The sequence below is a fragment of the Pagrus pagrus genome, assembly GCF_965226575.1.
Source record: "Pagrus pagrus genome assembly, chromosome: 20".
Classification (NCBI taxonomy): Eukaryota; Metazoa; Chordata; class Actinopteri; order Spariformes; family Sparidae; genus Pagrus; species Pagrus pagrus.
In genome coordinates, this window is record NC_140207.1 from 11,072,344 (window position 1) to 11,088,011 (window position 15,668).

The 15,668-nt window shown below is 40.0% G+C and overlaps 2 protein-coding genes across 6 annotated transcripts in view; both read left to right on the plus strand.

Moving 5' to 3' along the window:
* The window catches only part of nrbp2b (nuclear receptor binding protein 2b), a 38,712-nt gene extending 33,657 nt beyond the window's left edge, over window positions 1–5,055 (plus strand). Inside the window, exons 14-18 of the mRNA XM_084340851.1 lie at window positions 29–164; window positions 812–865; window positions 1,562–1,625; window positions 2,558–2,613; window positions 2,731–5,055. Coding sequence (XP_084196977.1) covers window positions 29–164; window positions 812–865; window positions 1,562–1,625; window positions 2,558–2,613; window positions 2,731–2,817 — 397 coding nt within the window. The 3' untranslated portion in view covers window positions 2,818–5,055. The remainder of the gene's footprint in view (window positions 1–28; window positions 165–811; window positions 866–1,561; window positions 1,626–2,557; window positions 2,614–2,730) is intronic.
* Window positions 5,056–6,330: 1,275 nt separating this feature from the next.
* LOC311249516 (poly(U)-binding-splicing factor PUF60-like) lies at window positions 6,331–14,343 on the plus strand. Of its 5 annotated transcripts, none has more exons than XM_084340594.1 (11): window positions 6,331–6,404; window positions 7,314–7,409; window positions 7,892–7,981; window positions 8,503–8,553; window positions 9,614–9,775; window positions 9,890–9,982; window positions 11,210–11,423; window positions 11,505–11,737; window positions 12,339–12,471; window positions 13,505–13,752; window positions 13,836–14,343. In XM_084340594.1, the coding sequence occupies exons 1-11, from the start codon at window positions 6,384–6,386 to the stop codon at window positions 14,133–14,135; spliced, it is 1,641 nt and encodes a 546-aa protein (XP_084196720.1). In that variant the 5' UTR covers window positions 6,331–6,383; the 3' UTR covers window positions 14,136–14,343. The 5 variants fall into 5 exon arrangements, with proteins under 5 accessions (XP_084196720.1, XP_084196721.1, XP_084196722.1 ...); XM_084340595.1 differs by having other exon boundaries at window positions 12,339–12,453; XM_084340596.1 differs by having other exon boundaries at window positions 11,505–11,695.
* The last annotated feature ends 1,325 nt before the right edge of the window (window positions 14,344–15,668 follow it).

Here is a 15,668-nt window from a genome sequence, read left to right on the forward strand (position 1 = left end):
TAAGTTCCACATCTTTTCCTCCCTTCAGGAACGGTATTTACCCCTTGATGAATTTCGCCTCGTCTCGGCCTCACCCCGTCCCCCGAGCCCTGTCGTTGTCTCAGGAGCAGGTGGAGACAGTCAAGACGCCGACTCCTGAACCCCAGGAGACGGAAACCAGAAAGGTTAGACTTTCAGACGTTAGATACACAATCTGGCTGCCTGTCTACGTAGTCTGAGGATATATATTGTGGTTGTTATCTGGTTTAGCAGAATTTAGCATCATTTACAGGGGTCATTCAAAGTCCTGAAAGCTTGTGAAATGTAGATACCAGCCGTCTAAATATGCCTGATTTTTTTCATCAAGATTCATGCATTATTCCCTGAGAAATTAATGAAATTATTGAAAAAATGCCTTATCTCGCAATGTTAAAGAAAGTGAGAAAACATTCCTGGATCCGTCCCTTTATGTGGATCCACACCAAAAGATAATGGGTGCTATTCTGGACTGAGACCCATCCTGCTTTCGTGTTTTGTGGAAATCCATTCAGTAGTTTTTGTGTAATCCTGCTGAAAAAACCAACAAACAAACAGAAGGACGCAGGGGACGACATAATCTCCTTTGCAGAGATAATAAAATGTTAGGAAAGATTTGTTGTTAATGTGAAATATGTAACAGGACCTGTGTGTGTTTGTGTGCATGTCTGCTAACCATTATCATTATTATGCCCATTTATCATCACCCCAAACATATTAAAGATATTTTTGCTGTCTCCACATTTTGCTGTGCTTACAACCCTCATGAGTGTATTCTTCTCTGCTGGTGTTGTAGGTTGTTCAGATGCACTGTAATTTGGAGTCCAATGAAGAAGGGACCAAAACTCATGTGAGTCACATAGTATTACAGGCCCATTTTAGTAGAAACTCTTTTGTTGGGCTCCTTAATAATCAAGAATATTGGTATTTTTTTGCCAGAAACGTACAACATTTGTTTTAAAGGAAACATATTATGCTCGTTTTCAGGTTCATAATATAATTTTGGGTCACTACTAGAACAGGTTTACACGCTTTAATGCTCAAAAAGTTTTCAGTTATCTCATCCTGTCCAGTGCTACAGCACAGTATTTCCTCTCTGTCTGAAACACTCTTTTTTTTAGCTCCTGTCTCTTTAAGTCCCCCCCCCTTCTGAATAGCCAGTCTCCTCTGATTGGTCAGCTCACACACGCCTGAGCCAGCAACGCGAACAACAACAGAGCAGCTGTGCTAAATCAATTTTTAAGTGCAAAACTAGCTGCTGGGCACACATTTTGCAAATGTGTGACATTTAGCAGTTAGCGTAGTGTGATGTCACAAAGTCACTGAATTAAAGGCGGGACTTCTGATGAGGTGTTTCAGGAGCAGTATTTCCTGTGGGAGAGAAGAGCTCCTGTTAGTTCTTTTGACCTTTTTAACTTTCACGATCTTTTATATGCACAAGAACCAATATAACACGCTAAATGAAAAGCATAATAGGTCTCCTTTAAATTGTGGTTAAACATTAAATCCAGCTTGATTTAAATTTGACTTTTTGATCCCTTCCCAGCTCTCTTTGTTTCTGAAGATGGATGACAAACTTCATAGGCAGCTTAGCTGTGACATCCTTCCAAGTAAGTAATAATAAGGCCAGCATTGTTCTGTATTTTTGTCTCTGAGGTCCATGAAAACACCAAAACCACCAAAGCGTCTGTCTCTCATCACCTTCTGTCTTGCCCAGCTTTTCTGTGTCTCTCACACCCACTGGTTCCTATTAAAGATATGAATCTCCTCAGTATTTTCATAAAACATGTGGGCACTGATTTTAAGCAAACATTGCTCAAACAGGAATAAATAGAGCTTTTGTTGGGGACTATTTTCTGTGGTGGATTTGGTGTGTCGCACAAACTGAAACAAAAATAGAAATTAAACTACAGTGACATGTTTATGGCAATTAAAGAACATGACCTTAGTGTGTTTTTAATAGTTGTAGGATAAAACTTAAACTCTATGGCACAGAAAAATACGCTACAGTACATCAGGATTTAAATGCAAAGACAATAGGTGTTAGTTGGATTCATTTGTTGCATAATCTTTGTCTGTTTATAGGATTAGTTGTTGACAACTAAGGCAATAGAGAAAACCATTTAAGGTCCACTATATAGTTTTGGAGAAGAAATTCAGAACTCATAATTTTAATATTTACAATATAAATGAGGTAATAACACAAACAAAGAAATATTTCTTTTTTCTATAACTGAATAAACAAGCTGTTCTCAGGGGAAAATAAGGTCCCCAGTACACTGTTTGAAGCTATAGAGGTGGCAGGGTCCGCCAAATATAAACAAAGCAAAACAGTATGAAATTGTATTGTCCTTTTAAGGTCAGTTTGTGTATTCAGTTTATTCAGTCATGAAAACGAAGAGTTTGTTTAGTTGTTAGGCAGTCTTTATCTTCTGATTAAACTTTCTTCCCCAAAACTACATAGTGCTCCTTTAAAAAAACATACTTTTGGTTCATTTTTATCAGATTTTTGTAACTGAAATATTTCATGTCAAACTTTCAGCTGACACCTCCAAAGACCTTGCCAGTGAACTTGTTCACTACGCCTTCATAAATGAGGTAGATATAAAAGCTTCTTTATATGTACAACAATGTAAAATCTTCCTGTGATTTTTACATTTTGAACTCATTAAGCAGTTCATATCTAGTCTTAAAAATGTCCCTTGTGCTGTGCAGGAGGACAGTGAGAAGGTAGCAGGATTCCTGGAGGACGCCATCAGTCGACACCGGGTCCGAGCGCTCGCGTCCGGGAGCACACAGTGAGGAGGGGTCACGACAGCGGCTGGCCCAATCAGAGGGGCCCGGGCGTTGACCACAACGCGGATCGAGAAAGGGAGAGAGGGCAGCGGGAAGGATTACACAGCCGGGAACTGAGAGAGAGAGAGCGATGAGAGCTGTCCCAGCTGGGGGATAAAAAGGGGACAAATACAGAAGGAAGCTGGGCCTTGAGAGAAGAGAGAAGGAGGAACCGCCACAACTGAGAGAGGAACCGAAGGCACCTCTGCTCGGAGGAACGGAGGCATCATGGCTGTGTTCAGCAGTCCCACAAAGCAGTGGAAGATTGACAAACTCCCTGCCTAAAAGGGCTATCATGCCTTAAGATATCTTGACAGCCTGGGTTTTCCATAATGCCACTATTCAGAACGGATACGTTTTACTTGCAGCTAAGGACGTTTCATTGCTCATAAGCCTTGTTTGCACTCCACTGTCCACTATGATTGGTGATTATTTACTTTTAATTGTAAACAAAGTCATTTACTAAAAACCTCCCTCCCTCACAAGCCGGAACCTTCATTATAAGGGAATTCATTTTTTCCGTCCAACATGCACTGTTGAAACTCATTCAGCTGACTTATTTATTTCTGTTTAACTGTGAACAATAGAAGCTTTGCACAAGCTTGTTTTTAAGTTGACTCCCCTCACTGCACTCCTGCGTTAAAGGCTACTTCTCCCAGAACTAAACACGCCACGCCTAATGTAATGTAATGTAATGTAGTGACGAGCAATGAGATGATGCCTCTCTTTCAGCCTGTAGTGCTCTTAATAAGGGTTTTCCCCTGTGAAAGTGATCTGAAAGCCAAAGACTTGCAAAGTGCCTGATATGGCAATGTACTTTGGACAAAATTTCCTACGGAGACGGCATCGGAGCCAATATATAGCAATTTGGTATTTAACTTATTTGGGCTGTCTTTTAGGGTTTTAAAAGCAGATGCATTGATTTGGGTTAGTATCATGAGTTCAGCCTGTGTGAATGTGCAGATAAAACTTGACAGTCAGTAATGGCAGCTCCATTATGAGCTTTTTATTGGACTTGTGCTTCAGGCGATAATGTTTCTGGTGCAGTCAATATTAGTTTAGAAAGAGCTGCAGCATTCGTACAAAAGTTGGAATACATCATGTGAAGCTTGTGGAGTAAAATCATAGTGATACAGTATATAAATGGGAAGAATGGTGTTGGTGACTTAAGACTTGTTAATAAAAAAATTGCCATATTGTTGTTAATATTATTGCTATATTTACTTTTCGGGGACTTCCCAAACCATCTGAGCATATTTTGTAACACCAAATTTGTTTTTTAAAGGTGTCTAGAGGTGTTTTAAAGGAAAAATCCACCCCAAAATCTTCAAGAATGTACATGCTGACCTATTGTATGGAGGTTTTCAGTGGCTGCACGTGTCGTTGAAAAATCTGATACAAGAGAAGACTATTTTGCTCCAGTATCACAACTACTGTAGTTTTATTTTAGACAATATCAGCGTGAACTTTGGAATCGATTGCACTGCAGCCCACACAAACACAAAAATAGAACACATGCCTTCGTCGCTGCCAGATTTTCTTGTCAAAAGCTCAATCTTGGCACCATAAAAGACTATCATTTGGATGGATTTTTCCTTACAACAATAGAGAATTGTCTGATCCGTCTTCAGCAGTATACTCTCATTTGTCAGACTCAGTTAGCTCTGCTTCATTTGTTTCCCGGGTTCTGTAAGGTCGAGGTTCATAACAGTTACACTGCTGTACAGTCATTGCTTACAGTACTTACTTACTCTGTGTCAAGCCTTCTTATCAGCTCGTCTCTGCAGACAGGAGTCCCAGATTCACCTACCAGAGGCTGTGGTGTACATATTTGTTTGTTGGCTGTTGGAGGGGTTTACTTTCAGACAATATTTCAATGCAAAGCAGTGCCACTCTTGCTCTCATCTGATCTAATACAGTAAGCTGCATGTCTTAATAGCCTGCAACCATTCAGAACTCTGCATTTCTGCCTTTGTCAGTCACAGTTCAGTTCCAGAAGGAACCTGACCAAGAAAATGAATGTTTAGACTGTGCGAACATGAAAACAAAAAACATCCATATCAGTCTTATTTTATGTCAGATGACTTTTATTCCTGTGAATCTGTTGAATGAAACTTGCCTTTGGATGTGTTCTACTTAATACCTTTGTTAAATATTGTAGCTACTGCAATTAAATACATGACAATAAATAAACAATGTGTGACATGTTGCTTGTGTCTGAAATTATTAGGATATATTTATTATGAAATTCTTGTACTATCGAAGACATATCCTAATATGTATGAGTATATTTTTACATTCATGCATTTTCTAAAAATGTATTTAATAAGGTAGAGAGCAGAGATATGGTCATATGGTCGTTGATTTGAGTCACTGTTTTGATGACTTGCAACTCTACTTGACAGAAAATAAATGGAGATTAAAGACTCGTGGCTTGACTTGACTTGAGACATGATGACTATAAAGACATATATTTTCATTCTATGTTTTCAGTTTAGTTGTTTTTTCTCTGTCAGTCAGTATTTTGCACTTTAGAAGGGATGGGGTTTTTGATTGAGAAGAAATTAAGAAATAAATAAGCTTTTATAAAATATGTATTTATTGTTTGTTTATTCCACTGAATATCAATTATTAAATAGGCTATAATATATAAATGTATTTATTTGTCCTAATTTTTGAAAAGGTTAGATAAATCTGTCAGTGACATCATTATTAGACAGGTAGAAATACTGTGTCTTTTCTCTTTATAAAGACTCATACTGCTGTATCTTGCGTGGGGAAAAAGTGACTTGACTTGGGACTTGCTTGAGACTTGGACCAAATGATTTGGGACTTACTTGAAGCTGGGCTGAAATACTTGTGTCAAATGTCTTCAAGAGGTTGTTACGATATTAATTTAATAGGCATCTCCTGTTTGTTACCAATACAAATTATAATGATAGAGAAAAGCTACTTCATTTCTCTCATGTCTGTCCTTTAGGTCATACTACAGTTAGTTGGTGTCAGAGCTATTTTATTCGTATTTTCACTGTCGGCAAATTGAACAAGTTCATCAAAAGGAACAGTAGATTTTCTAAGTTGGTGCACATGCTAAATTAATTTAGAGGTAGGCTAGGTGTTATAAAAGAAATCCCATGCACAAAGAATGTGAAATAAATGTGGGTAAAAAAAGGAAATGTAGTTTTGGACCATTTGAATAAAGGGTTATTGACCTGAAGCCACAGTTTTAACACACACAAACACAAAACATGGGCTGTAAGCTACCAAAATGTGTTACCAAGCACCATTTATTACAATATTTGATTACAAGATTAAGAGTAGAATCACAGCTGTAATTCCTAATCAGCTTCAGCTCTTTTTGGTGTCTCATTATGACATTTTTAACAGCTTTAAACGTGGAAGGTTAAAAAATGAGAGGTTAGCGTTCCTCCCTATCATCGCGATGCTTCAAATCTCGCGATACCATTCATTGAAAACGTGAACATCTCGCGAGCATTGCGGTGCGTGTGGGCCTCTCCAAGAAGGTGTGCTTCATGGCGGTTACGGAGACTGCGGTAAATAAATTGCTTGATTAAAAGACACGTTCACGTTGTTTTCAGCTGCATTGGTAGTTGCTTAAGTAATACGTGATGTTTGGTAGAATTTATCTGTTGTAAATATCCTGTAAATCGACGATATATCGCATTGGGGGGGAATACAGTTTGCTTCGCGCGCCATAGTAATGACTGCCTAACATTAGCTAACGTAGGCTAGCTCCTTGCTAGCAACAAAGGTGCTGTTGTAAAGCTAAATAGAAACCAGGCCTCTCTTGTCGCGTAGTGCTGTTTTGTAATCATTACGCTATTATGGCCATTGTGGTGTAATGCAGATTTAGGTAATGTCCATATCTACTGTAGTTAAATACGTCGTCGGCATAGGTTTGGCCTTTGCAAGTTATTGCTACTTTATCTTGCGATAGCTAACGTAACGTCGCTATGCTACCATCATTAGCATTCATGTGCATCACGCTAACGTTAGCTGAGCCAAGTCTAAGGAAAGGCGGGCTGGCTATGTGTGGATTGCAATGTAAAATAATGCTAGCTGCCTGTTTCTCTTATTGTTAACGCTAGTCTGAAGGCATTTTTTATTTCCCCTAGAATTTGTTGAATTGTTAAAGCTTCCCCATCAGTCCTCTTCCCCTTGGGGGCTTTCCTGCCTCAGTCTGGTGGACCCAGCGAAAAGCGGGTTGCGTAGGTAAGGAGCTCGTCCGGTCCCACCTGGGTTAAATCCGGGTGTAAATCCTGTATATGCTAGCATATGTAATGATAACCTGTGGTGTTTGAGGTGATGTGACTTATGATTGCATTACAGGAAATTTCTTAGTGGGAAAATGTAGTCATGGGTGTACATACAAGCCGGTGTTTATGCTCCAGACTTGTTTTGTTTTTGTCTTTTTTAAACAAAATGCTGTTTCTGAATTGCAGGGAGGTGAAGCTCTGACGATGGAGAATGGACAGGGCACAGGCTCCAAGCTTGGCCTTCCGCCTCTCACCCCAGAGCAGCAGGAGGCACTTCAGAGGGTAAGTCCCCCCCCCCCCCCCCCCCCTACATACAGCATCAGCTTAAATGTACCCTCAGTGATAATGTAGTTAGTGGTCTAACCTAACACAATTAAAATAAATAAGTGCATTTACACATGTCTATATCTGCAGTAACCTGATTTCATAAGGAACCTGGCATCAGTAACTATATGGTGATTAAACAAACTGTGCACAATGAAGATTACAGGCAGAACAGTCAACAGCAATGTGCCTCCAGAAGTTGAAATCATTTGGTTTACTGAGGTATACTTTAAGAATATGGACCTGCTGCATTTAAATGTGTATTTGAAGGAATTGAGATACTTCAGTGCATGTATACAGTGTCCAACTTCCTCCTCAATCTCATTCCTCAAAGTAGCCTGGTTTCTTGTGTGTATTCATATGTAATGATACAATATCTGTCAAAAGGAAAAAGTGTTACGCGTATGAGGTCAAAGTTAAACACTTTTCTTTTTTTCCAGGCAAAGAAGTATGCCATGGAACAAAGCATTAAGAGTGTGTTGGTGAAGCAGACCATCGCCCATCAACAACAACAGCTCACCAACCTGCAGGTGAGATGTGTAAAATTTTCTGGTACTCAGCCGTACAAACAGTTTGTAATGCGCGTGTGGCCTGTGAGTGTTGATTCTAGACAAAGTATTTTAGCTTTTTCAGACATTAGTAAATCTGACATCTCTTGAGTCAGATGTCGGTTTTGGTTTAGCTCTCTTGGAAGTCTTACTCCCTTCTCCACCACGCTGTGAAAAAGACCACATGTGTAGACCATGTGCCCTTGCTGTTGCCTCTGCTCTTTTTCAGATGGAGAAGATCGTCATGAAGGCATTGGTTATCATGTTAAATGCTTTGCATCTTTAAAGGGGACTTGTTTATGTTTTATTGCTGTGTGGTAATTTGTAATGTAGATAGGGGAGGCAACTCCCCAAACTGTATGTTGTTTAGTGGGAGTGTCTGAATATGGTGTTAGCCTTACCGCTTTTGTCTATCTAGCAAAGCAATGAGAATTTTGAAAAAGCAAAGCTAAGGGATATCTAACCTACTTTTCAGCACTTTTTTCATCTTTACTGTCTTTCAGATGGCAGCAGTGACAATGGGCTTTGGAGATCCTCTCTCACCTTTACAATCGGTCAATAGATTATTAAATTTTTTTTCTGTGCGCATTCCCAATGGAAAAGGACTGTTACCCTTCTTTAACTGGTTGCTTTGGCAACAACCCCTGCCTTTTTATCTAACCCAAGAATGCATATTTTGTGAGAAAACATGGCTTTCTACTGCTAGTGTACCTTCGACCATGTTGTAAAAATCCTCTGTGAGCTGAATGACTGTCAGTAGTTCAAACAAGTGTTTTCTTGAGTCACAATCGGATAATTTCATTATTATTATTTTTAACAAGAAGTTTATGGGCTTTTAAAGGGTTTATAAATGTGAGCAAAGTCATTTCTCTTTGAAAAATATGCATTTGTACAATTGAAACAAAAACTTCTTGGCATGGGACGAAAGGGGGATAGCAATCCCTTTAATGGACCAAAATGAGAGAACTGCTGGAACAGGGATCTTTTTGGCCATCTCAAAGTCAAGTTCTTCTGTCAGTTAACAAGTCATGAATTAGGCACATGTTATATTTTGTTGGTAGTAGATTGAAATCAGCAGAAGCAGACTGACTTAAAGGCATCAGTAAAACACAGCAACTTTTGGTGGTTAAACCACCCCTCCCCTTAGACTTGAGAAGAAAGTTTGAAATGCTTTCATCAAGACTTTGTATGGATTTCGTTTGAACTCCACGATTACTTTTGTTACCTTACTTGCATCCCCGGACTACAGGTCAGTTACTGAAGCCAAATATTTGTGAGGGCTGTGCATGTCAATCACTTCAGTGTGTTTTCCTCCATATGTCTGTTCAGTAGTAACAGAATAGAGGCCATATTGTAATTTCAAGTGCTGACATCAATATTTTAGTACTGTTAAATATGTTAGCATTTTTTCCCAAACTTCTGTCCATTGATTACAGTAGCCCATTATTATTTACCTGTCCAGACCCCCTAACTTGGAATTGGCCTCCAACTATTTTTGAGGAGAGCAAGCACAGTATAAAATACACATTTATTATTATTAGTGTGTGTGTTTGTTTGTCTTCCTTTTATTTTACTCTCTAATGCTTACCATGTGTTACTTTCCCCGGTTGGCAGGTGGCAGCACAGCGGCAACGCGCTCTAGCCATCATGTGTCGGGTGTATGTGGGCTCCATATACTATGAGCTTGGTGAAGACACCATCAGACAGGCCTTTGCCCCCTTCGGCCCAATCAAGAGCATTGACATGTCCTGGGACTCTGTTACAATGAAACACAAGGTCTGTGTCATTTGACAAGTGGTATAAATTCTGCTGTTTCTTCTTGATTTAGACTATTTTTAGGCTCCTTTGTCTTCAGTGTTTATTTTTCTTCCATTTTGACTGACTTTGCAGGGGTTTGCCTTTGTGGAATATGATGTGCCAGAGGCTGCTCAGCTGGCACTGGAGCAGATGAACTCAGTCATGTTGGGGGGGCGAAACATTAAGGTAAGTTGTCTGGAGATGAGTATCCCTCCAGGTCATAGGAACACATGGATGATTGGGAAACAACTAATCTCCTTTTCCTAAATATTTTTGTTTTCGTTTGATTACAAAGAGATTTGGATTCCTTCTTTTCATTTGGGATACTGAGCCTGTTTCTGCTTTTATCATACTAAAATGACTTGTGAAATTTCTCATATGTGACTAATTTTTTTCTTTCTTTACTTGTCTGTGTCTGTTGATTTCCAGGTGCGTGTGTTATATGTGTGTCTGGGTGTATGGTGGGTGTTCTGTCTGTGTTGTGTGTTATGCTTCCATGATTTCATCAAAGCTATTTTAGTGACCAGTTCCAGTAGGATGCCCAGTGGCGCGTGGCGTCGCTCTTTGTCCATCATGTGCTGATGATGGGCTGCGCCTGGTTGGTGTTGCTTGGCCGCCCCATCTGTAGTACAGATCCCAGTCCGATTTAGACTCGTCTTACATAGGAGTTCAATTCTTTTGCACAAGAGAGGAAGTTGTCAGTGCGTAATCGTAGCATCAGGCATTTAATGCGTTCCCCTTTCGGTGTCGCCACCAGCTCAGCCAGTCACACTGAGCATGAATCTGGTGTTTTTAAATTAAGCTGCAGATGTTAGTATGACATTGTTGCAGTTATTTGCTGAATTGGCTTTTGTATTTGCATTGCAAATTAAGTGATAATAGTTACTGCATGAGGAAAGTTATATTTACAAGTAATCTAATGAGAAATTGCAGTCTAGTTCTACTTTACTCATCAACAGTCTTTGTGTTGGCTCAATTATCAGACCCTTGTTAGTAACAGATTCCTAAAAGATCCCATTTGACATTCTCATCATTTTGAAAATTGGCAAAATCTAAAAAAATTGATCTCCATAGGACTAAAAGTATATCCACAGTTTAGTGTTGTAGTCATGTCATGAATCAAGAGTTTTTAGTATCTGGAGGCCAATATAAGGACACAAAATTACACAGACTGGAAATATATTTTGCTTTTTCATATTTCAGAGCCACTTAAAATCTTTAAAAAGTGTAGTAATGGACATGCACTAAATAATAAACGGGGAATAGCATTGTGTCATGAAAGTAGAACAGTGGCTTTGACTGAACTCGGTGGCTGCCGAAAGTCAGCAGTGTAGGTATTTTGCGGAAGTGCGTTCTCGGTTGGTTCTATAAACCCCTTACTCAGTAGCCCTGCTGGTATGATCTGTGCTATAGGTTGGGCGGCCAAGTAACATCGGTCAGGCGCAACCCATCATTGACCAGCTGGCAGAGGAGGCCCGCGCCTTTAACCGCATCTATGTGGCGTCCGTCCACCCTGACCTGTCAGACGATGACATCAAGAGTGTGTTTGAGGCCTTTGGAAGGATCAAGTCTTGCACGTTAGCCAGAGACCCCACCACAGGGCGACACAGAGGCTTTGGCTTCATTGGTGAGCTGGAGGGCCCTCATTCGCTCGTGCTCTATGTGTTACCGTCGCTCTGCTATTAATGGCTACTTTATTCACTTACAGAGTATGAAAAGCCTCAGTCAGCCCTGGATGCTGTGTCTTCTATGAACCTCTTTGACCTGGGGGGTCAGTACCTACGGGTGGGCAAAGCAGTGACTCCCCCCATGCCCCTACTGACCCCCACGACCCCTGGTGGTCTGCCGCCTGCTGCAGCTGTGGCTGCAGCGGCAGCCACTGCTAAGATAACGGCCCAGGCAAGTATGAATCCCTTCCAAAGGGATTTAATGGCCTTCCAGGTAAATATAACCCAGATCTAGCTAGAATTGACACCAAAAGCACAGATAATATGGGCATAGAATTTTTATTGAGGTGACTGGGAGAAGGCCAGTTTTGTAGGGATCACATAACAGTAGTTGCCCTGACACAGTGTCAATTTAAAAACCCTGAAATATATTCTGGGCGTAACCTTTTTTGATGAGTTTAATGTGTTTAAAACACAAACAGATTCAAGATGTAAGATTCTTTTTGTATAGTATACATAGCGTTGCATTAATGCTCCTCCCATTCACTGATTGGGTGTGTAAGCTAAGAGTCTTTTCTCTTAGTACAAACACATTAACAGCTATTTTTCAGTGTTAACAGTCACAATGATATACCAGACAGTTGTGTTCCTGGTAGGATGTGTCATTAACATCACTGCTGTATGTTTATGACTTACTGAGTATAGTCGATGATTTTGTTGCTAGATCTATACTGAAATGATTTTGCTAGCCTTGATTTAAAGAGAGGCGAGGTTGAGCTCACTCTGTGCCATGCTGTGTGATCGTTGACTGTGCTGCCTTGTGCTGTGCTCTGTGTGTTTCCCTTACCTAATGTCTTCGGCCCCCCTCTCTTAAGGAGGCTGTAGCCGGCGCATCAGTCCTGGGGGCGTTAGCCGCGCCCCAGCTTCTCGGTCAGCAAATGAGTATACCTCAGGCTGTTATGGCTGCCCAGGCACCAGGGGTCATCACAGGTGTGTACCAAGACATGAGTGAGTGCTCATATTTTTTTAAAAACAGAAGTTTAATTAATCTCAAGTGTGCTTTATAGTGCTGTTTTAAGCATGCAGCTTTACAGACCTGTAAAAAAGCGCTTCTCGTGATTGTTTTGCGATTAATTAATTAATACTTTGACATACATCATTTACGTTGAAATTCTTTTGGTAAATTGCTACGCAACTGGTCACAAACAAAGACACACATTTTCTTCTAACATTATCCTATCACACTAGTGTTGTCCAAATACTGAGATATCTTACTTTAATAAAATATCTTGAGTAATATTGATATTCGATAGTATTAGGAAAAATGTAGACACTGGGGGCATGACATTTTAGCCTTTAATTAAAACATAATTAACATGACAAACAGATACAACTTTCCTTGGCTATTTGCAGAGAACAGCAGAAAGCATTTTTAGAAGCATTTCATATGCAAGTGTAGAGAAACCAGATTTGAGGGATTTTGCCTAGGCTTTTGTTTGGACCTCTTTAAAGATTTACATCTACCAAATGTTACCCAACTGCAATGCAAATCTAGGACTGGTGGTAAACACAACTTCCTTTGTGGCAGCCTTCAGCAATGAAAGTTCAGTCCATAAAACATGAGTAAAGGGGTGATTTGTGACAAGGGCGTTAAACTGTTGCAATCTCTGAAGTCAATTAGTGAGTTATGTGGTACAAATTACTTAAGAGGAACCAGATGTGCATGGATGACAAATAGTGTCTTGCCAATTGGTAAGGCCACCCAGGCAACTTTATCAATTACAGTTTTAGTTGTAATGAGCAAATCATTGAAGGAGAGGAACTCTTACACTGTAGGTTTGTTTAAGCCCACTTTAGTGTTGGAAATCACTTAAATTAGTACCAAGTTGCAAGCAGTTGACAAGCATTGGATTACCAACAGGATCAATATTGCATATTATTATACGTTTATCTGCTCGAATGTTCTTATTCTCTTTAACATTAATTGTTTCTGTTAAGTTGTCTGGTGTCGCTGATGGCATGTCTGCCTCTCCCTGAAAAGGTGTGACTCCAGTGCGTCCTCCCATACCAGTCCTTCCCCAGGTTGGTCTTGTGAACCCTGTGCTCGCATCACCGCCAGTCCTGTCTAATCAAGCTGGTGGCTCCAACCAACAAGAGAGGAAAGAAGAGAAAGAGGAGATGCTGCAGGATGGTACAGGGCAGGAGATGTTGAGTGACCAAGAGCACATGAGCATCTCAGGCAGCAGTGCCAGACACATGGTGATGCAGAAGCTGCTCAGAAAATCAGAGGTGAGCTTTTGGGAAAAGGGGGTAAAAGAGCAATGATAAAAGCTTTTATTTGCACATTAAATTCTCTTCTTGTTCCTCTCCAGTCCACTGTGATGGTGCTCCGAAATATGGTGGGACCAGAGGACATCGACGACGACCTGGAAGGTGAGGTGACAGAAGAGTGCGGGAAGTTTGGCTCCGTCAACAGAGTCATCATATACCAGGAAAAGCAAGGAGAAGAGGAGGATGCAGATATCATTGTCAAAATCTTTGTAGAATTTTCCATGGCCTCAGAGATGAACAAAGCCATCCAGGCCCTCAATGACCGCTGGTTCGGAGGTCGAAAAGTTGTCGCAGAGGTGTACGACCAAGACCGTTTCAACAGCAGTGACCTCTCTGCATAAAGTGTCTGAAACGGTTCACCAGCACCCATCCCAATCCCCATACCTGCTATTGCCCAAATCATTTCAGCCACTGTCACCTAAGCTTGAGATGCGGGCCTCTGAAACTTGTAATTATGTTTTTATTTTCCTTTTTTAAAAAAAATTGCTGTTGATATTAATGTTCACCGCCCTATTGTGGGAATTCATTAAAGATATTTACGCATCAGAATTTGCTTTGTGACCTGTGAAGACTCCTTTTTTTGGTGCAAGTTTCAATTCTTTTGTAATGAAACCTTGTAAAACAGTTAGGTTTTCTTGCTTTAGCTATGTTTCTTTCATGAAATTGCCGGGACATGTAAACACTTTATTCTTTCTTTCTACAATTAAAGGTTATTGTTTGTCCACAAAAAGTGTGATGCTTTTATTTTTTTTATGAAAGGTTCCTAATTTGATGTATTTGTAAACACAGTTATGTGTTATGGTTGTGAAACATAATATTTGATAGTATAGCATGTAACCTTTGAGACAATGCTTAAGTTTAACTTCATGATTGTATTATGGTAGGTGCATCACTGTTAGAAATCAGATGGCATAGATGCATGGGTTTGTTCACTTTTCTGTTGGTGGACCTTGGACCTGGATAACATGGTGGTAGCGTACTGGCTATTCTTGGCACATTACAGGAAAGATCCTGTTTTGGATGATGCCACAGTTAAAATGACTTAAAGGATAACTCCATCAGTTACTTATTAAAGTGTGTTTACAGGTCTTGGGGAGTACTTCAGCATATGTGAGAAAATGGTACGAAGCCTTTTGTGGCTCCAGAGCATTGCACTCTTGTAACACTGATAACTCATCACGGACAGTTTAAAAACAAATAAATCAATACAGCAGAACCAGAAATATCACCTACTGTATCCCACAAATTCTTCTCTTGGTGCCTACATTACCCACAATGCAACTTAGCTAAGTGGGTACATCAGAGAGGCAAATTATCAGATTTCATGCAGCTTCCTCAGGAGACACAAAAGGCTTTATACTACTTTTTCACATATGAAGACCTTTAAACACACGTTAAAGGATAAGTTCACCCAAAAAATGTTAAATAAAGATATAACAAGTTTAATTTCCTTCAGCCAATTTCCCCAAGTTTGCTGCTACTGATTAACTGATAACTCCACCACTTTTTAACATTAAAGGATAAGTTCACCCAAAAATTCAATCACTCTGCTCACCCTAATGCCGATGGAAAGTTGGGGGAAGTTTCTCAGCCCACAAAACATTTCTGGAGCTTCAGAGGAAAAACTGTTGTGGCATTCTTCTGAACAACTGAAGTAGATGGGAACTTGTTTTTTAAGGTTTAAAATCAACTGCAAAATAAAATGGCTCTGTATAGCTAATCCGGCATAATCCAAGTCTCCAGAAGCCCTGAGATCTAAAATTTACTTTGAAAAGACATTTACACCCTCAACGTGCTGTCAAGCTCATACACCTCAGTAACTACAGTGAAGGTTTCAGCTTTCAAAAGGGTGTAAATAATATCTGGAATCAATT